The sequence below is a fragment of the Bos javanicus genome, chromosome 14, assembly GCF_032452875.1.
Source record: "Bos javanicus breed banteng chromosome 14, ARS-OSU_banteng_1.0, whole genome shotgun sequence".
Lineage (NCBI taxonomy): Eukaryota > Metazoa > Chordata > Mammalia > Artiodactyla > Bovidae > Bos > Bos javanicus.
Genome location: NC_083881.1, coordinates 64,626,439 through 64,650,913, shown reverse-complemented (window position 1 = coordinate 64,650,913; position 24,475 = coordinate 64,626,439). Strand labels below are relative to the sequence as shown.

The following is a 24,475-nucleotide window of genomic DNA, read 5'->3' as shown; positions in this document are numbered from 1 at the left end:
TTTTATGATATTTTATGCCCAAATATCACCACTAAAATTTTTTGATATCTGCTTTGGGTTATTTTGGTTATTTTTCAAAAATCCTGATTTTTTATTCAACAGTTATTTCATTCAGTGCCTACTGTGCACTAGGCTCTTAGGATATAAATATGAGTTTAGAAGTTTAAAAAACAAATATGATGCTTAAGCTTTTGTATATATTAATATATATTATATACTATATATTTACTACAAGCATATATTCAGTAGTTTCTTTCACTTGCATTTCACATAACTTTCAGAACTAAAATTTCTGTCAAGAATAAAATACATTGGAGGAATATGTTTACATTATTTAGATTTTCAGTTTCTTTTTGGAACATTGCATATTACTGTACAATAAATTACTATAAAGTACAAAAAATATGCAAATGACTCTGAAGACAAATTTTCAATTTCTGATTAGGTACAAAGCATCTTGATAACAATTTTTAAATGAATAGTGAAATAAAGGTCAAAGAAAAGTGTCTAGTACTTTCATTTATATTTCAGATATCATTTAAATTTTTTTCTTAACACCCCCCCCCCCCCCGCTTCCTCTTCCTTGGTGTACCCTGTTATCCTAGATTTCATTTTGTTTTTCTTTCCTCTGTAATCTGTCGAGTCAGGAATTCTCCCTTTGGATGTGACTGTGGGTGGTCCTGAGAGCTGATCCCCAAGCCCCTGATCAGTAATTCAGTTTTAAGTTTTATTTTTTATTGAAAAAAATGAGTGGAAAGTTCTGTGCTCCCATTTGGAGTCTTCAGTGGAATTTGATCTTGCTGCCAATGTGGCCCTGGAGTAGGGCAGTCTGCTAGAAAAAAATGTCAGTGTAGCCCCTTGGGGCCTTCCATTGAGTGTGGCTACTGTACAACCTGCCTTATACTTCATTTCATTTCCCACTGAAAAGTTCAAACAAGAGTGGTTCTTATTTGACTGTTTTCCCCCCCAGTGGAAAAAATTAGACACTAGCTAAGTAGGCCACAGAGAGTGAAAAAGCTGAATGGAAAAGAAAGATGGTGAAGGAAGTGAATCTGAAAGGGAAACTTAATGGAAACAAGGGGAAAGAAAATTTCCAAATTGTTAAGAGAACATTAAAGACACCGTGGGCTCTAGACAGAATGGATAGTGATATTTTGTTAAGGCCAATACTTCCTCTCTCCTGTTTCTGGCCCACATTGCTCTCATTCTATTGCAGTTGTCCAGACCCCTCCACACTCGGCTCTCACCATCCTTTCAACACATCGCTTATCTGTACACAAGGCTAATTCCTGAATAAAGCACAAATTCCGTAGCTCAGCAAATCATCAGGGCTGGCCACCATCTAGATCTGCTTCTCAGACCTTATCCTCACTCTTTTTTTGACATATTTCTTCTTCTCCAGCCAATTGAGACTATGAACTTTGCCCCAAGCAAACCTTCTGACTTCACCTCTCAGATTGTCCTCCTTGGCCAGTGACTGTCATCTTTACCAATTGAAGTCCTACCCAAACTCTCAGGCCCAAATGCTTTAGGAAGCTCTCATAATCACAGCAACCTGAACAAGCCCTCTCTCTTCCAGACTCCTGTATCAGCGTGTACCTCTCTTAATGCCTCTTGTGGGTTAGTTATACAGGCCTTAGTTTTCCTGTAAGATCTTAAGCTCCTTGTGGAATAAAGACCAAAGCTCTTTTTTATGCCCTCCATAGTCTTTCACATATTGCCTTCCTTATAGTATCTGACTAATAAAAATGCATTGGATGAATAATAGAAACAAGTCTCATTAGGATTAGGCAATCTAATACAAATTTCACATTTTTATGCCTGATTTTATAGTTTCTTTGGTATAGAAATAAAAATAGACATATGGGTATTTGTTATTAAATGGAGACTTCTCAGTACCTATAACAGTGAAATTTAGTGAGTCAGTCCAACAGGTACAGGATTTTCCACCCTCATTTGATGTCCAGGGATACCTGAGCACCCTGCCTAGTGCCCAGGGGAAGTACTGGGCACTGTACTGAAGTACTGGGGTTCTACAGCTGAAGTACTGCTAGGCCTCCTGAATTCCTTTTTGTAGATTTTTCTCTCCAAGGAATGTCATTCCTTTCCTATTAACTTATATATACATGTAGTTGCCAATGATATTTAAATGCTTTTTAACTGCAGGCCAGACATTACAAATATTCTGTTGGTCATACAGGTGGGGAGAAACATCATATTTTTCTCCCACCTAACTTTTCTGTGTGCACTAACTCCAAACATATCTGAATTTTCGTAATTCAAAGACAATATATATGATATATGTGCCAACGTTTTGAGAACAAATAGCTGCCAAGCAAAACCTGACAGCATATTCCTTGGTGACATTCATCATTAAACGCTGTGCACACAGAGTGAACAGCTACCTAAGATTGAGCTCGTATGCAAATGTGAACACTCCTTAATTAAAATTACGCTGTGTACATTAAAACTTTCTTTAGAGGCTATGGAATTTTCAAGAAAAATACAGCTGAGCTTGACCTTAAGTACCTTGCCTCATTAGTTTTTGTCATTTCCAGCTACTAGTCTCTCCAAAGAAAACAACTTTCTTTGTTTCTTTTAGTTTTGTGTGTACCCTGAGCTGTATTCCCAGTTGCTGCTACAAAAACTGAAGTGGTTCCAAACACCACTATTGTTTTTCTTTTTTTTTTCCCTGTAACTAATATTTAAACATCAAAGATACTCTGGTACTTTTATGTTGAAGACTGTATATAAAACCAAATTTTCCCTAAAGGTATTTTATTTGCCGTCCAGGATTTTTTTTTTTTTAATTTTTTTTTGCTGTTAGACTTCTTTTTTTAGAAATCATCTGACTGGTAGCCTTTTGATTTCACAAGATCACTGGCAGTTGTATGGAAGAAGAACTGAGTGGGGCCATATTAAAAGCAGGGAGATGAGTTACCAGATTTTTAAAAATATTTTAAGATATTTAAAAACAAAACAAAAAATCTCTCTCTGAATTTTCCACCAAATGTTACATTATGATGAACAATGACCTTGGGAAATTTTCAAGTTTAAGCACTTTATAAGGGTTCCTCTTAATGTTTAAACTAAAAAATAATGTTGCTATCAAAAGACTTTTATTATTATGGCAATTCTCATGAAATCCTTAATGTATTTAAGAGCCCATTATGATAGCTCTTATATAATGGTTTCAAAGTTTTATTTATTCTGTTAGTTGGAAAATGTTTCATGTGATTAACCTTTGGTTAGCTCTTTTAAAAATTATGTATGATATGAAGGGAAATATTGTTTATATATTATCTAAACCTTTTTCCTAAAATGTCAGTTTTATTTCTGTATGGCATCATTGACTCAATGGACATAAGTCTGAGCAAACTCTGGGAGATAGCGAAGGACAGGGAAGCCTGCCATGCTGCAGTCCATGGGGTCGCAAAGCGTCGGACACGACTTAGTGACTGAACAACAAGAACATTATTTATTTTCATTTAAACATGTATCCTAAAGAAACAGTCATTGTTGTTTTGGAATGCCTTTTCAGTTAGTGGACTTAAGTTTGGAATACTTAATTGCAGTTAATAGGTAGCAGTAGAAATAGAAAGTATTTGATGTCCATGAAAGAAATCTAAGTATTACTAAAAGTGGCAATACTGTGTGAATAAACGTGAATGTGGATCAGGGACTCAACTGGTAAAAATTACAATAAATACATACTAAGAAAAAGAATAGAACAGACATTCAAAATGTTAAAGGTATTTCTAATATGATATATGTGATCTCATAAGGAGAATGAATATATTAAATGAATTGCATTCTCAGATTGCTATTTTGTTCTTTATCAAAAGGAAAAATAAAGAATGGCAATTTAGGGTCAAAAATAATGCTACAAACCAAATTTAGCTTTAATTACTGTCTAGCCAGAGGAAGGAATAAGCTATCAGCCAAGACCATGATTCTTTGATCTCACATTTCAGCCTTCTTGTCCTCCAGATGAATGAAACAGTCTTTCCTCAAATGTTCAACAGGCCCTTTTACCATTTGATAGGACAGTTATTTTTAAGAAGGTTTAAAATGTGATCTGGAAAACCGCATTGACTCTATGTGGCATATTTGCTATTCTTAGCCTGGTTGAATAAGCTGGAAGTGGATGAATAATGCAGGTTAGAAAGAAAACAGATGCTAAGTATTACAAATAGGAAGGTTTTCCAGCAATGAGACTTTCATTTTAGGACTAGATTTTTGTTGGCACTTTTGGCATTATGACAATTCTTGTTTCTCTCTCCAGCTGTTACACATCTGTATTGAAGGTTGGGGCAACTGGCGTTGGTCAGAGCCCTTCAGTGTGGACCATGCGGGGACATTTATTAGAACTATTCAGTACAAGGGTCGAACTGCTTCACTCATCATCAAGGCTCAGCAAGTCAGCGGCGTGCAGAAACAGGTAAGTTCTTGTGTGTCCATGGCCCAGACGACTCTGAATCATTGGATGTTATAATGGAAGGGAAACTTAAAGAGATGAAAATAACAATCATAAAAAAAATCGCAGAGCTCTTCCTAGCTGTGCCTACTCCAGCCATGCGCGTGCACACTTACTGTTTGTTGTTGATCCTGATGATGCTGATGGCTTCGTACCCTTGTCCCAGGTCTTTTACAAGAGCTGCTAACGAGCAGTAAAATTTACTGATTTTCATTTCACCTCTTCTCCCTGTCACCACCTACCTTCTGGTGGAGGTGCTAATGAGCTGTGAAATGGCCAAAGGGTCTTTATTGAGAAGGAAAAGAAGCCAAGGATGGTGGGGACTCTGGATAGTCCAGCAGTGGATAACCAGGAGTTGATTCTCAGGCATGCAAGAGTAACCTGCAAGAAAGTATCGAGGTTCTCTCCCATGGCAGAGTGGGCCTGGGTCTCCAGCAAGCGTTCTTTTCCTAGGAGTTAATATTAACTACAGTAAAAATTCACTGCAGTCTAACTCTTGGCTTATAAAACCTCAGCTCTCAGCACATATTTTTATGTATTTTATAAAACTTCCTTTTGGCTGTTTTTGAAGTTCTAAGACTGCAAAGAGGGGGGGGGGAAGTATCTGACACTTTTTTGTGTTCTTAAGATGTGAAAATGTGGTTTTTAAAAGATGTTTTTCAACCATGGAGCACATGACAAGAGTAGAAAGAAAAAAAAAGGAAGTATTAAAATTTGAAAACTGGCTTCACTGCACACATAATAACTGGATTTGTCATAAGAGTTTTAACATACACATCTGCATCTGGATTGTAACAATCTATCCAAAGGTTATGTGAACTGAAGATGTGATAGACACAGCACCAGTCCCTGGAAAAGGAAAAAGGGAGCTTTCTGTATTGAGCACCTGGGGCCCCTTCACTGCTGTGTGCCAGGGGGCAAGCAGGAGGCAACCGGTAAAGTGAACAGTAGGACCCGTCCCGTGTGCATTCTTGGTCTGCACCTAATCAGGGAGCAGGACTTCGCGCTCTCATTATTGAGAGCAACAAGTGAGAAGAGTACAGTAGCAGCAGAGTCTCAGAAGCGTGGAAGAGTGTTCCCCATCAGCCGACCATTTCCCCAAGTATTTGTTGATTGCCTCCTGTAGAACAGGGTATAACAGAAGACCCTAAGTATGTGACACAACCTTTGCTCTCAAAGTGTAAATTCACATAAATTTATGTAAACCCAACAATGTGTACGGCTGACAGTAAGTGTGAAGGGAATTTAGAGGTTTCACTAAGAAGATTTGACCTGAACTGGGCTTTACAAAGCATGTTGAATTGAGATTAAGAGAGGGCATCCCCACTCAGCAGTATGGGATAAACAAAGATACAAATATTGGACAAATGGATCTTACCCAAGGACTCAGGAAGAGACCAGCATGGCTAGTGTGGGCTTTGAACTGGAAAGTCTTAAAAACAAGAATCGTTTCTCCCGTCTGCCCTCAGACCTTGCTTACATGGACGTGATCTCAACAAACATCTGCCCAGCACCCACTGGTTTTCTGATTCCGTCACTCACGATCTCTCAAGAATGCCTTGTCTACCTCCCCATTCATCAGCGTGCCTGAGAAATGGTCATAGAGCATTTGTTTGAATACTCTGAACGAGAGTCTCATTCTCTCACATGGCAGCTCTTTCCGTTGTCGGTTACTTCCAGATATTAATGAAATAAGAAATTCTTTCCTAATTTTGAGCCAAGATCTGTTACCATTTAGCCAGTTTTTACCATTCCTCAGAACTTGAGAGGCATACACAGGAAGCACGCAACTTGTTGCCTCTCCTCTATATTAAGCCTTCCAAAAACATGAGGAATTAGCATATTTCCCCTTAGTTTCTCTCCCTCTAGGCTTCAACTTGAGTATGTGTCTGAATGAATCCCTTGGAGGGTTTGTTGAATGAAGCACAGGTTGCTGGATTCCCACCCCTAGAGTTCCAGGTTCAGTAGTTCTTGGGTATAGCATGAGAATTTGTATTTCTAACAAGTTCTCGGATGCTTTGACTACCATAGCTCTGGTCTGAAGTTTTCCAGTTCGTTCAGCTCTGTGTTCAGAGTTCAGAGGACATTTACCAATGAGTGGAGTGGCAGGGTCCTTCTGTGGAGAAATGTTTTAAAGATATGTCCTGATGGTTAAAGTCACAGGCACCCTTGCTAGCTACTACTTACCATTGTGATCACTTTTCTCATCTGTAAAATGGGAATAATAATAGTGCCTTCCTCGTAAAGTAGGTGTGAGAATTAAATAAGTTTGTATATGTATAGTGCTTACACTAGTGCCTGGCCCACTGTCATAACCCAATGAACTTCAGTTATTATTACAGTAATGAAATATTTCCAGGCATGAGCAACACTCATGTGTTTTTGTGTTGCTACATATAGACACCTCATTCTTGCCATAGATATTATTACTTTCAAGAACTGATATTAGATTTCAGGATACATTAGTATATACACTGTACCTGAGTAGATACTATCGCAACAGTATATACCATAAGTCAAAAAAATTTGTCATGAAAAATACATTTTTTTAATTCTTACAAAGTTTTACCTACCTTTTTTCTGATTGTAAAAGATCTCTCAGCCCTTGTACTTATTACCTATATGACCTTAAGCAAATTTCTTAACTGTTTTATGCTTCATATTCCTTTTATAATAGAAAACACCCAATAAATACTAGTTCACACTGTTATTTTTATGTTAACTATTATAAAATATATCTGGAAACACAAAAAGCCTCATGAAGAAAATGAAACTTACTCATAAATCAACCAACCAAAAAATATATTCTGTTATTACTTTGGTACCTTTTTTTCTTTGAAACAACTCGAAATCTGACTGTGTGTACTTAGTCGCTCAGTTGTGTCTGACTCTTTGCAACCCTGTAGACTGTAGCCCACCAGGCTCCTCTGTCCGTGGGATTCTCCAGGCAAGAATACTGGAGTGGGTTGCCATGTCTTCCTTCAGGGGATCTTCCGAACCCAGGGATCAAACCCAGGTCGTCCAGCATTGCAGGCAGATTCCTTACCATCTGAGTGAAATTGAACTGTAATCATAATTTTTCAACTTGTTTCTTCTTTTAACTTTATGTAATGTTTATTTTCTCCTGTTATTTAAAATTCCTGGAGTTATCCCTTTAATGGTTGCCTAGTGATTTGCCATATGGTATATCGAAATACACCTAGACATTTCCTTGCTGTTGAACATTCAGTTAATGTCCAGTTGGTCACTGTAATAGATCCTGCAATAAATATCTTTTTAATAAATATATGTCCACATTTCTGTATCTGTCCTTAAAATAATTGCTATAAAATTTAAATTACCTGCCCAAAGGATATGAATATTTTTGTGATGCTTGATGCATATTTCCAAATTAAAAAGATATACTTTATTTCTTAGACAAAACTCACTGTTTTGACTTACCAGAGTCTTATTGCTACTATGCTAATCTTTTAAATAACTAAATATATATTTTTCCTAAAACATCTGCCGACTTCATGAGTTTTTCAAACTATTAGCATTTTTTAAACCTTAAATATTTATGAAGGGTTCAAATCAGAACTAAAAAAATTTTCCGTGCATTGAGAGTTTAAGGAATTCTTTTAATCACTCTCTCTGTTAATGCCAAATATAGATTTTAAGGCATCTGGTGCCAAATCACATTTCAGGACTTTTCCAAATGTTATTTGTACTGTTAAATGTTAATAATCCTTTTCTGGGTGTGGGGGAGAATGCCTTTCACACTTTTCTCTGCTTCTTACCCATTTATAATAAATACTCTTAAAAAAAAAAAAAAAGGTCAAGTCTAGCCAAACAGGAAAGGGATATGTGGAAAGAAATAATGGAAGCATAAGGGCCCTCACATGGCATTTACCTTTTGGAGAAGAGGTGTCTTCTTCTCCCACAGGAACTGGGAAAATCCATTTTACATTCCCGCTATCATGGGAGGCCTTACACACGTAACTTATTTTGAGTTTTAACATTTCTTGTCATCATTATCTGAGACTGTGCTCTATATTAGAGCCATTTTTAAAAACTCAGCAGAGCAGGGAAAAGTGAAACACAAAAACAACAATTCGTTAACCTAAAATTCAAGCAAATGGAAAGTGGTTTATACTGAACCTGGGTAATACGAGGTTCAGCAGACCACCATGGCAACCTCAGACCTACCACTGCATGTATCAAAGTTGTAAAAAACCTTCCCAGTCAGTGTTTTTCAGCCTTTCTTCTCTTTCTCTCTCTCTCTCTCCCCCCACTTCTCTGTCTGTCCCTGTCTCTCTCTGTCTGTCTGTCTCTCTGTCTGTCTGTCTCTCTCTCTCTCTCTCTCTCTCTCTCTCTCTACCCCGTCTCCCCTCCACACCCTACCCTCCCACACACAAAGTATTACTTCCTTTAAACTGGATTTTTTTTTTTCCTATGGTCAGGGTAGATTAACTAACATTCAGATTAGCTCTAGTTAAAGTACAGCAGAGACACAGGATTCCTCAGGTGGCCAGGTTAGGAAGGAAGATAGGTATCAACCTTCCAGAAGAGCGTGGTGGACTCCTGCCTCCCTCACATCTTGGCTTCTTTCCTTCTATCCCACCTGGGCCTGGAAAGTTACAAGAAACCACAGCTGCCTAATTACCACACCCCATTTGGGGAGGTGAGTGTGTGCAGCTCCCTGATGTACCTTAACCGTGTACCGTGCCTCTGGACAGTGGAGAATCGGCTAAAGCTTGTTGGAACAGTGACGTTTAGTTGCCTGTACCCTTCCTTTCCTAGACCCTTCTCATTTCTCCAGTTCAATAAAAATTGACCACACATAAAATTTCCCAGAAACTTTGTACATTATACAACTACTCATGTACACATATTTGCTTCTATGTTTTCCATCTCTTCATTGAGGAAAGCTTTACCGTTCTAAAAATTTTAATGTACATATATGAATGTATGTATATATATTTGTATCTTTATACATACACTTTTAATCATGGTTAAGATATCATTTTCCAGTGCATCTGGTGCTCTGGAATTATTCTTTTAATATTGCTATTCTTCTTGGCACTGATCTAATAAGAGTTCAGAAACCTGCTAAGTAAAATCATATGTAGAAATCTTCAATACACATCTTTGTGGCTTTGGAGAAAAAGGGGAAGTGGTGTGAAACCTGGAAATGTGTACTAAAGAGAAACCCTACATTAAAAAAATTAAGTAGCTGTCTTCAACTGATAAATTAATCTTGAAATTCTAACCATAATTTTCAAAATATCAGCACTGTAAGTGTTGCCACTTTGAAGGAACGCAGGCATGGCTGCCACTGAACCCTGCAAGGGAGCAGCCATGTAGAGCACAGTTCCAAGGCGCAGCCATTTTGGATTTCCTTTCATCTTAGTAGCCTTTCCTCCCTGGCCACTTTTAAGGATTTTCTTTTTATCAAATTTGAAGCCTATTTAACAGGCTTTTTGGTTGAAAATGAAACTATAAAAACCCACCAAGAGGATCTTTGTCTTTAAACAAAGTGAGTCCCAGATGGTTGCAAAGATTCTGTGGTTTCTGTGAGAGACAGCCAAATTCTCTCCTAAATCTCATGGGGCCCAAAGGTTCTGAAGCAAGAGCACTGAACACACATTGCCAGGCCTGGACACATCCAGAAGAGGAACAGAGTTAAATACTGCCTCAGCACTTCCAAATGTTTATTCAAAATTAGGCAATGCTATGGCATCATAAGGCTTATCATAAGTGTCTCGTAACCCCTATATGTGCTAAAGAAAATCTTGTGTGCTGATTTAGGACTCATAGTTCAGTTGACTTGTGTGTGTTTTGTTATTTTGAAAATATTGTTTTAAAAGATTATAATGGCCAGAGTATCTAGGGGGAATATAACAGTTGAGCATAGCCTGGTTTTTGCAGATGTGTTCCTTCTAAAGAAGATTCTGAGAAATAGACTGTTGGAAAATAAATGTTCAAGAAATTGCTAAACCTCACTACTCAAGTAATGCAAGTTGAAGTAACAATGACTTTAATTTTTGGTCTGTCAATCTAGCAGATTTGTCTGGGATAAATAATAGTTCATAAATAATTGTTAATATATTAATTTGTATAAGTAATAGTTTTTTTTTTAATGGTGGTTACAAAGTGCTCCTAATGACATAGAAAAATGTATCAGTTAGGATGCTTTCACCATGATGTTACAAAAATAGGCTTTTTAATCTTGATAGCAAGTTAATGAAGCAGATACTATTGCTCCTATCTTAAGGCAGGTTCAGTGTTGGGTAGTTAATTAGGCGCTCAGTACTGTATCTGCTTCTCTGCTGTCCTCTTGAGTTTGCCTTCCTGGCCTCAAGATAGCTGCAAAATCTGTATCCTCTCCTGATATCTTCCATGGCAGAGAAAAAGGAGGGTTTTCTCTTCTCAAATTGTCTTCCTTATTATCAAAGAGTAAAATCTTTCCCAGAGACTTTTAGCAGCCTTCCTTTTTGTATTATTTGCCAAAACAGAGCTCCATGTTCACCACTAATCATTGGCAATGGTGGAATGGAGTTACCAGGATTAGCATGTACCAACTGTGATACAGCTTTTAGGGGTCTTGCGAGGTGTCCACCTTCCCTGAGGACTGGGCTGCTTGAGGCCTAAACCAAATTGGTGATTTTGACAGCAAAGGCAAAGGAAAGACTAACAAAGAAAAAGAAATTATTTGGAATGGAACCACTTGTTTCTGCTATAATACATTACCTTTTGATGAGCAAGCTTTATTCTCTTTATATTGTTTCTGTTTTCTTAATAGGTAGGTATTGATTTTATGAGATACAGACTATCAGGGTAGTGATCAGACTCTGGACCAGACAGTCGGGGTAACATCAGGCCAATTATTCAACATCTCTCTGCCTCTGTTTTTTTCCTTATTAATATGAGGACTCATTATAGCACCTGTTTTATGTGGTTGTTTTGAAAATAAGAGATAATTTGTGAAAATACTTATTAGGTTCTCCAAAAAGGAAAAAAAAAAACAGAACAAAAAGGGTGTGTCTTTGTGTTTGTGTGTGTACACACACATATACTTGTATGTATGTATATACATACACACATAGAGAAGGGGAAAGAGAGATTTACTATAAATTGGCTCACATGATTATGGAGGCTGAGAAGTCCTAAGATTCGCAGTCTGCAGGTTGGAAGACCAGAAGAGCTGATGTGAAGTTCCAGTCCAAAAGCCAGCAGGCTAGCATACCAAGAAGAGCTGATGTTTCAATTGTTTCCATAGGCTGGAACAGATGAGTGTCCAGCTCAAGCATGAGGCAGGAGGAGTTGCCTCCTGACCCAGGCTCTCCATTCTTTCAGGTCTTCAGCTGCTAGGATGAGGTCCACCAGTTAGGGAGAGCAGTCTGCTTTAGTCTGTCTACCAATTCGAATATTAATCTCATCTAGAAACACCTTCACACACACACACCCAGTGTAATGTGTGACCAAAATATCTTGAATGGCCCATTCAAGTTGACATATAAAATTAGACCTTAGAGCTAGATCATATCCTTAGACCTTTAACTATGGCATATATGTATTACTTATTATATATTTTATAACCTGGAAAAATATTACAAATAAGGAAAACTGTATCAGAAAGTCCTGTCTTCCTCAACCATGGTGAAAACTCATATTACACAGGGATTTGCTTTCTAAAAGTATTTACTGCATCAGTTTCCACCAAAAGAGATATTAATATTTCTTAATGCCTGCCCTGAATTATATGCTTAACTGGATGAAAAGTTAAATAATTCTTGGGATTAATGGATAATTCTGTGTGTTTTATAAATATAAATGCTTCTACACTATAGGAAAAATGTGAATAAGATAAAATATAATTCAGCATATGAGTTAAAAGTTGTTTGTATTATCAGTTTATACAGAGATCTTGTGTTGCATAAGAGTGCAACTTATTGCACTCTTTATTAAGATGTTTGCTTTATTGTGGGTGGTCTGAAACCAAACCTGTGATATCTCCCAAGTTTGCTCTGTTTCCAGTTCATGGAGTCTAAATTGATGGAAGTCTTACTGATTGAGGGGTTGATTGATTGTTTTTTGTTTGTTTGTTTGTTTTTAGATTATCATCTGTGGAAGACAGATCATCTGTAGTTACTTGTCTCAAAGCATAGAATTAAAAGTGGTTCAGCATTACATTGGTCAAGATGGACAAGCTGTGGTTCGGGAACACTTTGACTGCCTCACAGCCAAACAGAAATTGCCTTCGTACATACTAGAAAACAGCGAACTGACTGAGTTGTGTGTGAGGGCCAAAGGAGATGAAGACTGGTCGAGAGACGTGTGCCTGGAATCCAAGGCCCCTGAGTATAGCGTCGTCATTCAGGTGTGACAAGTAGTAGCACAGTCCAGAACAGAGCAACTTTAAAATTGTAAAGTTCTCATTATGTTCTTTATTCAGTGTAGCACTTAATTTATTAATAAATGATAGGTACAAAAGAGGGGAGGCCTGAAATAATATGCAAAGACTTTAAATATTACTTCTCAAACTTTTTCCTCCCCATCCCACGACAACACATTTGTATCAGTTCCAGTACTTCCTGTAGCCAAGACTCTACCCTTCCAGATGGAGATGAGTTATATCTTGAAAAAGATTCTGTTGCTCTAGGGCTTTGAAGGGATGGGAGGGAAAAAAGCGTGTCCTCCCCACTTGAGAAGCTTTGTGATGACCTGCTACTTTTTTTATCTCTTTCTCAATCTCCACCATCATCACTTTCATTCCCACGAAGCACAAATCTCTCTTTCGTTCTCCCACTCACTCTTATATCAGTCACTCCACATACACATCCCTTCATCTTTATGGAAATAATTGGCCCCATTGACTCACCGCACATTCACTTTATGCCATAGTGAAGTCTGTTTTTGCTTAGGTATTCTTTTTTTTTAATGGCTTTTTTCAATAACTTTACTTTTTTATCATTCAAACTGATATTATATCTCTGCCTTATTTTGATTAATTAGTAAACTGTTCAGTGTTTAATAGAACTCTTTTCTCTCTCATGTGCAGGTGCCATCTTCAAACAGTTCCATTATTTATGTCTGGTGCACAGTTTTGACTTTAGAACCCAGCTCTCAAGTGCAGCAGCGAATGGTGAGTGCTTTCAGATCCTAAAATATGGCATACAACTTTGACCTTTCCTGTTCTGAAATAAATTAAGGTCAGAGTGACCCAGGGAAGAGATTTATTACAAGTTTGTCTCAGCATCAAACAGCTGGAATACTGCAACAAAGCAAATATGAAAGTTGTTCTGTCCTTTTATTTTTATAGATTGTGTTCAGCCCTCTTTTTATCATGAGGAGTCATCTTCCAGACCCCATTATCATACATTTGGAGAAAAGGAGTCTGGGATTGAGTGAAACACAAATTATTCCAGGAAAAGGACAGGAAAAACCACTGCAAAACATAGAACCTGACCTTGTACATCACCTAACATTTCAAGCAAGGTACTGGGAAAATCCTTAACTTTTTCCTCAGATTCAGAAGAAAAAGTACCTTGCCCTGTCAAGGGGGGGCAAGAAAAGATAAGAGTTTTTTGTGTGATTTCTTATGAGAATGTTATTTTTAAATTGCCTTGCCTAGTGTTCTCCTGTTTTCTTCCGTAGTTGAAGATAAAATTCAGCCGCATTAGAAATGAAAAAGAGGGATGATCAGAAAATCTAATTGACAACATAATTTCTGTAGAGGAATGAGAGCGGTCCACCCATGCGTTAGGGAGGAAATCCCAGATCATTCCCCAAACTGTTTCATCCCTAAAGCACCAAAAATTGACTCGCTCTCACAAAAAAAAAAAACAAACACACATTGGTTTGTAATACATCTGATAATCATTTTTGTTTTTCCTTTCCATTTCCTAGAGAAGAGGATGACCCTTCACACTGTGCTGTTCCCATCTCAACATCCCTCATTAAGCAGATAGCTACTAAGATACACCCCGGAGGCACAGTTACTCAGATCCTTGATGAGTTCTACGGGCCAGAGAAGTTCCTTCAACCCACATGGCCCTATAATAAAAAGGACTCTGACAGGTAAGGGGCTTCCCTGATAGCCTCTCAGTTGGTAAAGAATCTACCTGCAATGCAGGAAACCCTGGTTTGATTCCTGGGTCAGGAAGATCCCCTGGAGAAGGGTTAGACTACCCACTCCAGTATCCTTGGGCTTCTCTTGTGGCTCAGCTGGTAAAGAATCTGCCTGCAATGTGGGAGACCTGGGTTCAATCCCTGGGTTGGGAAGATCCCCTGGAGAAGGGAAATGCTACCCACTTCAGTATTCTGGCCTGGAGAATGCCATGAACTGTATAGTCCATGGGGTCACAAAGAGTTGGACACAACTGAACAACTTTCATTTAAACTTTTCACTTTCTGACAGATAATGTTCTCCAGCCCCGGTTTTCTATGAACAGTTCTCAATATTAAATGAATGAATGTTCACAAATATGTTAGATACCCTAAAAAACATTTTAAAAAAGATGTTTGCATGTATCTGTCACATTCTGACCTTTTATCTCCTAGTAGATGTATTCTGTAAATTACTTCATTCTTAATCTAGAACATAATTGCATGAAAAGTTTCTTCCTCCTGGATGCAAATTTGGCATTGCATGACTCTGATGTGAAGAGGTACCATACAGGAGCGTTGTGTGTCTGGAATTCTTAAACACATTTCATGAGTCCTGAAATCATGTTTCATTGAGTCTGTTGGATGTGGTATTTGGCACAGGAATGAGCAACTGAGCCAGTGGGACAGCCCAATGCGAGTGAAGCTGTCAGCCTGGAAACCATATGTGAGGACCTTATTGATAGAATTGCTACCCTGGGCCCTGCTTATCAATCAGTCCAAGTGGGACCTCTGGCTATTTGAGGGAGAGAAGATTGTTCTACAGGTTCCTGCTGGCAAAATTATTATCCCTCCTAATTTTCAGGTACTATAACTCTTCTTTTAAACTAATAGGAATTCTTTCTTTCAACAACCATCTTTTATTCTAAGGTTGCATTTATGTTCTTAACAGACTCAATCAGTTGTGGAAAACTGTCCTCCTAGAATCATATGTAAGGGGTATGGAATGTTCTTTGATATTTAAAGACATCTCAGATGTCTCTTTTTTTCCCACCCGTCAGCAGTATTCATGCTTGAGTTATCATTGAATTCGATAACTTGTACTAGTTGCATTCTCATTTCCATTCCTCAACAGAATGTTTGACAAGTATTAGGACTGGTCTACTCAGAATATGTTAAGAATATAGAGCTGTATGCTGTGCTCACCTACCCTCTAGATGTTTTTGTAGTTTTTATAGAAACTCTCATAGATTTGCAAGATGAATAAGAAGATTTCTGAACAGCTATTTTTGTCGGGCCCCTTTTCCTTTATAAGTGGACTTGCCTGTCCATAATCATGGATGCCCACCTGTTACTGATAACAACATAGAATCATTACTAACAAGGGGAGAAAAATCTGGTTGTAAAATAGAACTTCATAGGAAGATTTTATATTTCATCACAAGAGAACTTTCTTGATAAGGCTAGCCCAGTTCCAAGAAAGCATATAAATCTGTAAGAGAATAGGGTACATGGAATTCCTAAATAAAATGTTTTTCTGATATGGAACAATTTGAGAGTCCTTTTCTTTTAGCCCCAGTTTATAAACATCTTTATTCAATTGCATTTTTTTCTTTTTTTTTTTTTTTAAATAATCATATGATGTTACCTTATGGAATTGGAATGTTGACCTGCATGTACCTAATATTGCATATTATTCTTTTATCAAACAAAATGAAACCTTCAGTTTCTAAGCCTTTGGTATTTATAGGGTAGTCCCAGTTTGGGTTGATGTTTTTTCCCTCCTTCCATAAATACAAATTCCACTGTGATTCAAAGAAGGCATTGGGAAGTGAAATAAAATGTATGTTGCCATTACCAAAAAAAAGTAAAAAGGACGTCGTTGCCTAGGTAGACCTATAATAGAAAAAATTCCTATGAATTGAGGTAAAAATATCAAAGTTAAGAAAACTATTTTATAATTGAGGAATTATTTTTCCAGGAAGCTTTTCAAATTGGAATATACTGGGCAAATACAAACACTGTGCACAAGTCGGCGGCTGTTAAGCTGGTCCATAACCTGACGTCTCCAAAGTGGAAAGAGGGAGGTAACGGTGAAGTTGTATCTTTGGACGAAGAAGGGTTTGTTCATGCTGAAATAAGACTCGGTGCTTTCCCAGGACATCAGAAGGTAGGGTCAAAGTCTCTTAAAGTCTGCTTGGCTCTTGGCTGGGACAGGGAGTAGTGGGGGGTCGGGGTGGAGCTGGGGATAGCATGCCATCCCCTCAACTTGTTTAAAATGAGCCTTCCCTTTTCTTTTCTAATCCCTTTTTAGTATTATATGTTCCAAACAGTTTATAATAGTGCAACACATGATTTCTTAGACCTTTCTGTTTTACAGGGTTTTTTTTTCCTTCCCTTTACCAGTGATAAAAGCTGTGTCACATAATTTATCCAATAACCACTCTATTTCAGAACACTCAGCAGTCACTTGATTTATTGTATGTGGAGGGAAAAAAGAACTTATTCCAAAATATCCACAAATTGTACTTGGCCTCCTCATTTTAGAGCAGGAAGTATAGTTGCTAACATTCTGGGTTTTGAGTGAAAGGACAGAGGCTCCTGCAAGAAAGGTTATATTCCTGGAAAGGGTATCCTGAGTGAAAGGACGTAGGTTGATCTGATTCTCCCATAGAACCAACGTTTTAAGAGGGAGTGTGTATATATATATATATATATATATATATACACTCCTTGTGTGTGTGTATATATATATATATATATATATACACATACACATATATATAAAGATGCTAATGCTGGAAAAGACTGAAGGCAAAAGGCGAAGGGGGTGGTAGAGGATGAGATGGTTAGATAGCATCACTGACTCAGTGGACCTGAACTTAAGCAAACTCCGGGAGATAATAGAGGACAGAGGAGCCTGATGTGCTGCAGTCCATGGAGTCACAAAGAGTCAAAAATGATTTAGTGACTGTACAACAATTTATTTATTTTTGGATGTCCTAGGTGTTGGTTGTGAGCAAGCTTTTCTTTAGTTGCAGCAAGCAGGGGCTGCTCTCAATTGTGGTGCAGGGGCTTCTCATTGTGGTGGCTTCTCTTGATGAGGAGCACGGGTTCTAGGGTGCTCAGGCTTCAGTAGTTGCAGCACATGGGCTCAGTAGTTGTGACTCCCCCGCTCTGGAGCACAGGCTCAACAGTTGTTGGGCATAAGCCTAGTTGCTCCAAGGCATGTGGGATCTTCCCAGACCAAGGATCAAACCAGTGTGTCTTGCATTGGCAGACAGATTCTTTACCACTGAGCCACCAGAAAAGCCCTGGGAGTAGTGTTCTTGAACAGGAGTCTGGTACCCATGTTTATGAAGATAAATACAAAAAGAAAAAAAAAAGATACATAAATCAGTTATTTAAATATAAGTGGTATGTGCTTTCAACATGAATCTTTTCTAAGTAGTATATGAAGGCCAGTTAAGCTGAATAATAGACTAACGAATCACATTAAACTATGTACAAAGTGCAGCACCATAGTGTACTATCTAGAAATCTCGTGCTGTGCTTAATGGTATCTTCGTCATTGTGGCTGTCCCAAGTCAGAAAAAGAAAGGGCACTTCATCAGAGTTGTGTAATTCAGAGTGCTCTTTCTCTGAGGAGAAGTCAGATTTTGACAGGCATATTTGAAGAGCCTCTTAAAAAAGGTTAGGGTCATTTGATGACTTCTTAAAAATAAATTTCTCTGATACAAAGAAGTTGATCTTCAGTACTGAAGGCTGGTATCCATTTCCTCAAAGTTGTCTGGGCAACGCATGTTCATCCTCTGCCGGCCAAAATACTGTAACATGGGTGTGAATGGCAAAGGGCTGTGAGCGTGAATCACCCGAAGTTGAATAGCTGCAAGTTGAGAACTACCATCAAAACCTGGAAAGTTATGATTCACAGTCAAACACCCAGTACCTCCAGCACCTCACAAAGTGGCCACGTACAGATAAATGCTCGTGAACAAATGAATGAATGAGCTGTTGGAAAATATAATATCATTATATCTCATTTTTCTTCAGTAGTGATTCTCAAGCTTTTTAGTCTTTGGACCCCTTTATACTCTTAAAAACTACTGAGGACCTCCAAAACGCTTTTGTTTGTATGGATTATATCTATTTGATTTTGTCAAATTAGAAATTAAAATATAAAAAATTTTAAGCATGAGAATTCACAAATATTTCTTTAGCCATAAGACTGATGACATCATCCTATGATGACATATCTATGATGATGTCATAGGACCTCTGGAAAGCTCCACTGTATGCTTATGTGAAACAGTGAAAAAGACAAATAGCATCTTGGTGTCATTTTTAAATTACTTTTGGCCTTGGGGCCTCCTGAAAGGTCAGGAGTGTTCCCAGACCATACTTGGAGAACATTACCACTTACTAGATGGGTATCTTTAGGCAAATAATGTCTTCTCTGAGCATCAGTTCCTCATGCAATGTGGTGGGACAGTGAGATGAAACACACAGTGGCTAAGGGCAGCACCAGGGAACCAGTCTACATGGTTTCTAATTCCAACCCCTAGCCCCTCTTTATCTTGGTGACCTAGGGCAAGTTGCTTACCTTTGTGTCTCATTCTTTCTCTTCTGTAAAATGAGAATAATAGTAGCTACCCCATAGAGGTGTAGTAAGGATTCTGTGAGTTAATATGCATAAAATACTTTAAACAGGAGCACAAGAATGCAATATATAAGGGGAGTTGTTGCTGTTTCCTTCATCATTGTCATCATCATTAAAGTGCTCCCCTTGGCCCTTGTACACATTCAGTGACATAGCTGCTAGCATGAGTGTGAGACAGGGAATACTGGCCTGAGTGCTTTATGTGGAAAAAGATTAGTGGCATCTGTTTATGTGTAAGTGCTTTTTATAAATAAGTATTTTGTGAGGAAATAGGTTAAATAACTCGAAAACAAGTCTGTGTCACTCTAAGGTAGAGGTAACCGGTGTGCTAAGGCATCCTGTTGCAGAGTAAATAGTGATCCCTTTTAGTGACCAAGACAATTTTGAGACTGAAAGGGAACTCTACTAAATACTCTGGAACAAAAGATAAAATTGATACTATCATGGGCAAACCAGTAGATAAAATGACCTTTTAAACATATTATTATTATCATGATAGTGTGCACCATCGAGATTTCTAGACAGTACTTCCTACATAGTTTAATGTGATTCCTTACTCTGTTATTTTAACTGGCATCCATATACTACTTAGAAAAGATTCATGTTGAAAAGCACATCCCACTTATATTTAGTTAAATAACTGATTTAAGTATGTTTTTTGCATTTATCTTCATAAACATGGATACCAGATCCCTGTAATTCACTCTGAATTGCACTACTCTGATGAAATACCCCTTCTTTTTCTGACCTGGGACAGCCAAAATGACGAAGTGGCCACATAAATATATATTTAAAAAAGAAGTTTTTATATACCATGTGATATTTAAAGAATTGCTCTTTCCTCAATTGTTCTGCAGTTGTGCCAGTTCTGCATTTCCTCCATGGTACAGCAAGGCATACAGATCATTCAGATTGAAGATAAGACCACGATAATCAATAACACACCATATCAGATATTTTATAAGCCACAGTTAACTGTCACCAAACCCCACTCTGGAAAGGAGGTAAGCCATGCAAACATGAATTTTTTTAATCTGTAAGTTTTCTTAAGTCAGTAATGGTAAGGATCAACTTTTTTTTTTAAACCCAGAACAGATCAAAAGCTAACACCAAATATAGGTGAAGGATTCATTTCTTTGTACTTTCATTAAAACCGTTGTGTCATGATGAGCTCTTCCAAGCTCATTAACAAGGAGACAGGCTCCCAAGCAGCAGATCCGGACGCCCTGGCGGCTTCAGGCTGCCAGCACATCTGCCAGCGCTCCTAACGCCCTGGCAGGAAGCTGGCCTGAGGGCTGGCTGCAAGGCTACAGAAAAGAACATCTGCCTCGCAGAGAAGCCGTGTGTGCAGAAGGCTCAGCCCCAACAGAGCCCCAGATCTGGGAGCACTGAGCTCTGTGTCCAGGAGGAGAGGAAATGTGAAAATGTACCAGCTCATTTATGTTAACATCTCTGTGGCAGAATATGCGGAAAATGAATCCAAGAAGGATTTTTTTTTTTCTTTTTACTCTATGCTTTATACAGTTCAGATGAATAGTTTTATTTTAAGAGAGTAAGGAGATATTTTAAAAGGATTTACAAACAGAATATGTTAAGTGGTATGCTGTTGTTTTATGCTGTTGAAACCGTCACACAGAAAAGTATTATTTTTCTTTACTTTCATCCTCATTTATTGTTAGCCTGTACTTGCGGCTCCTAAAAATTACATTAGAACAATACACTAGGATGAAAGTCTTACTCTTCTAAGCCTACAGTGCATTATAGGATTTATAAAAATGGCAGATTAGTAGAATTTCATCTTGGTTCATTGAAGTATTGATTAAAAATACATAGGTGACCAGAAGCCCCATATTGGGAAATAGAGGTCAACAGTAATTGCATGGTAGGTGAGGATTTGAGGGAAAAAACCAGCGTGTGCCCTGAAAGTTTTCCCAGTTCTCCCCACCCTAGGGGCTTCCCAAAGCACTGGGTCAGCGCCCTCTACACTAGCACTGCCTTATCTGAAAAGCAGCATAATTTTGCATTCCTTGCAGGGTCTGGGTGAAGGTTCAGTGAGATAATCTGAGAAAAAAAGTCCAGGCACGCAGTAAAAGAGAGTTGCCGGCGGCCATCTCCACACCAGCATCCCAGTGGGCTCCTCGTGAGAAGGGGAGGGCCCTCATCCTTTCTGCAGCTGAGGGGGCCCCATTTTTCAGCCCTGACCCAGCTTCGGGCAGGTGTGGGAATTGTTTGAGACAGGGTCATCCCTCCCCTCTCAGGGAGACGGTCTGGAACAGTGGGAGACACCGCAGAGAAGAAAGGAGGCAGCCTGGCTTCCAGCCAGGCTCTGCCACACACTGGCTCTGTGATGCCAGACGCCATCATCCTCTCTCTGGGAAGCAGCTTCCTCAGCTGTGAACAAGGAGCTTCAGATAAATTATCCCTCCAGGTCCTCTTTAAGTCCTAATTCCTGAGACTCTCTCATGTGCCAGAAAGCATGTGGAACTCCAGCTGAGGGCGAGAGGTCAGGGTCTCCTACTCCTTCAGGATGAGCCTTCAGAAACATTTGTCTTCCAAGCTCCCGATTTCCCCTTGTTCATCTTATTCTGATCGCTTCTGCCCACAGTCCCCCCGGGGTGCCACCCTTTCAGTCCAGCCACACCCTCTCCACGACTCCCTTCCCAACACACAGCATTTCTGCTCCATGGCATCTGGCTTTTTTGCAGTAACTGGGGGAGATGGAGAACTTGGCAACCCCCACCCCTTCAGATCACATCAGCTTTATCATTTTCCTTATGCCTAGAGAAGCAGACCCTGCTCTTGCTGCTTGTAATTGTCTCATTCGGGCTTCCTCATGGGAACAGGATATCTAATATTCCCATGTTCCCCCCTCCTGAGAATGTGTCATGGTTTCTTAGAAGCAGTGCTTTAGAGAAGCTTAGCTTCTGTGTCGGACTGTGTAACTGTGCTCTCTCCGCCTTGTCTTGCCTTTCTTCAGTATTTTCACGTTCCAGACAGCGCTACTTTCAGCATTTGCCCGGGTGGCGAGCAGCCTGCCGTGAGATCCAGCTCCCTTCCTTGCTGGGACCTAATGCCCGACCTCGGCCAGTCCACGCTGGACGCGTCCCTGCTGCAGAAGCAGGTCTTGCTGGCCTTTTCTCCCACCGCCGTTGCCGACAGCGCCCAGTGCTGGAGCCTGCCAGCCCTAGTCAGACAGGAGCTTCCCAGACAGAGTGTGGCAGTGCCCTTGGGGAACTACAGGGAAGATGGCTTCTGTACCAGGTATTTTACATTCTGTGAATGCCCTTCTTTGCCCCATCCATGTGCTGGGAGAGACAAGAGAATACTTGGCAGTGCTCACCACATATAAACTTAACTTTTGCTTTTATTTTTCATGGTTCTGTATTTTGCATACAACTGGACAAATGTGAGGATCACACACGGGTTGTCCCAGTGAACTACGGATGAGATTTTTCCCTTATGCGGCTTTTATTGGGGGAAATGGTGTTTGTACCATAGAGTAGCCATAGTCTATCATAATGAAAAGATGCCCTTCTCCTATGGCTTCCTAGCCTCTGTCAGGTGATAAGAAATAAGGGTTAAAATATGAGAGAGTCAAGCTGGAAAACCTTTTTCTTTTCCCGTATTTTACTTCTATTTCAAAATGGAATTTTTCTCAAGTCATTAAGAGAGATCACTTAGATAAACACAAGTCACAGAAGACTCTGTTCTGTGGTTGTTCCTGCACGCAAGTTACTCCAATTACCAATTACCAATTATGCAAATAACAACCACAGAATCAAGCCAGAGACATGTAATGGTTCGTTCATACTGGACTTTTATTTTGTGGTTGTTTTGCATGCAGTACATCCTTTTTGTAGCTGTCAGGAACAGCTTACTTATGGTATATATAAAAAGTACAAAAGAAAGCATATTGTAACCTTATGAGAGGTACCTTTTTTGTGATTATGAATTTATAGACTTAAGATTTTAGCCATCTTAACTTTGATGTATATAGAGATTTCTAGTTAAAAGATAACTTCCTAACTCAAGTTGTCCTTAATAGTTAAGGCTCTGTTCCCTACACACATCCCTTCTTTCACAACATTCACAAGCATCCATGATTTTATAATCACTTTCCATCCCCAACTCAAGAGGAGTGATTGTCCTTGTATCCTGATTGGAGAAGTATGGTAAGTTGTTGTTGTTACTGAAACAAATTTATCATTATCAAAGGGGAAAGAGCAGTGGGGAGGGATAAATTAGGAGGCCAGGGTTAACATATACACTTCTGTGTATAAAATAGTCAATAAGAACCTACTGTATAGCATAGGGAATTATACTCAGTACCCTGTAGTAACCAATTAGGGAAAAGAATATGTATATAAAGAATATATATATTAAAAGAATATATATAACTGAATCTCTGAGCTATATACTTATACAGTATTGTAAATCAATTTTAAAAATGTCTTCTAAGTGTTATTTTTAGATAATCTTAGATTCACATGCAGTTATAGGAAGTAATTCAGAGAGGTCCCCTGTATCCCTTACTCAGTTCCCGCAGTTGAAACCTCTTACAGAACATCCTACAAACCTAGTATCACATCTAGGATGTTGGTGTTGATGCAGTTAGTGTGTAGAGCATTTCCATGGTAAGTTTCAGGAAGTATTTTTGAAAGCAATGTGAACCTATGTATGGAAAACAAACTTATTTTTAAAACTAAAACACAAAATTTATAATAAACACTTAGAATTTATTTTTAAAATTCGAAGATTTTGTTAATGTAAATGTTTATTGTAATGTAAATGTAAATAACTATTGAGCTAGTTATTAGATTGAACGTGACAAGTGAAAGCATTAGTCACTCAGTCATGTCTGACCCTCTGTGACCCCATGGACTGTTGCCTGCCAGGCTCCTCCATCCATGGAATTTTCCAGGCAAGAATACTGGAGTGGGTTGTCATTTTCTTCTCTAGGGAATCTTCCCGACCCAGGGATTGAACCTGGGTCTCCTGCATTGCAGGCAGATTCTTTACCGTCTGAGCTACTATGGAAGCCCAGTTATGATATTAGAAGTACCATATTTTAGTCCTGACTGCAGTTCTCTTGGTTATCAATAAGACATTCTCTGTGGTCAGCTTGCCTGGCTCTTCCAGAATTAGGCTGAGAGAAGATCCGAAGACTATACTGTGAAAGTGTTTCATCTCCTCCCCTCAGTCCTACAGTGCACATAAGATGGTGTTATTAACGTGATTTTCCCAAATAC

General features: G+C 38.8%; 1 protein-coding gene across 15 annotated transcripts in view; it reads left to right on the top strand.

Moving 5' to 3' along the window:
• Positions 1–24,475, top strand: part of VPS13B (vacuolar protein sorting 13 homolog B) — an 804,527-nt gene that overhangs the window by 733,758 nt on the left and 46,294 nt on the right. For 14 of the 15 annotated variants that reach the window (XM_061438325.1, XM_061438316.1, XM_061438319.1 and 11 more), the window contains 9 exons: positions 4,286–4,441; positions 12,576–12,839; positions 13,521–13,604; positions 13,782–13,957; positions 14,369–14,539; positions 15,230–15,431; positions 16,548–16,736; positions 20,084–20,230; positions 22,204–22,487. In XM_061438325.1, coding sequence (XP_061294309.1) covers positions 4,286–4,441; positions 12,576–12,839; positions 13,521–13,604; positions 13,782–13,957; positions 14,369–14,539; positions 15,230–15,431; positions 16,548–16,736; positions 20,084–20,230; positions 22,204–22,487 — 1,673 coding nt within the window. Of the gene's footprint in view, positions 1–4,285; positions 4,442–12,575; positions 12,840–13,520; positions 13,605–13,781; positions 13,958–14,368; positions 14,540–15,229; positions 15,432–16,547; positions 16,737–20,083; positions 20,231–22,203; positions 22,488–24,475 lie in introns of those variants that run through there. The other variant, XM_061438329.1, reaches the window with a different exon arrangement.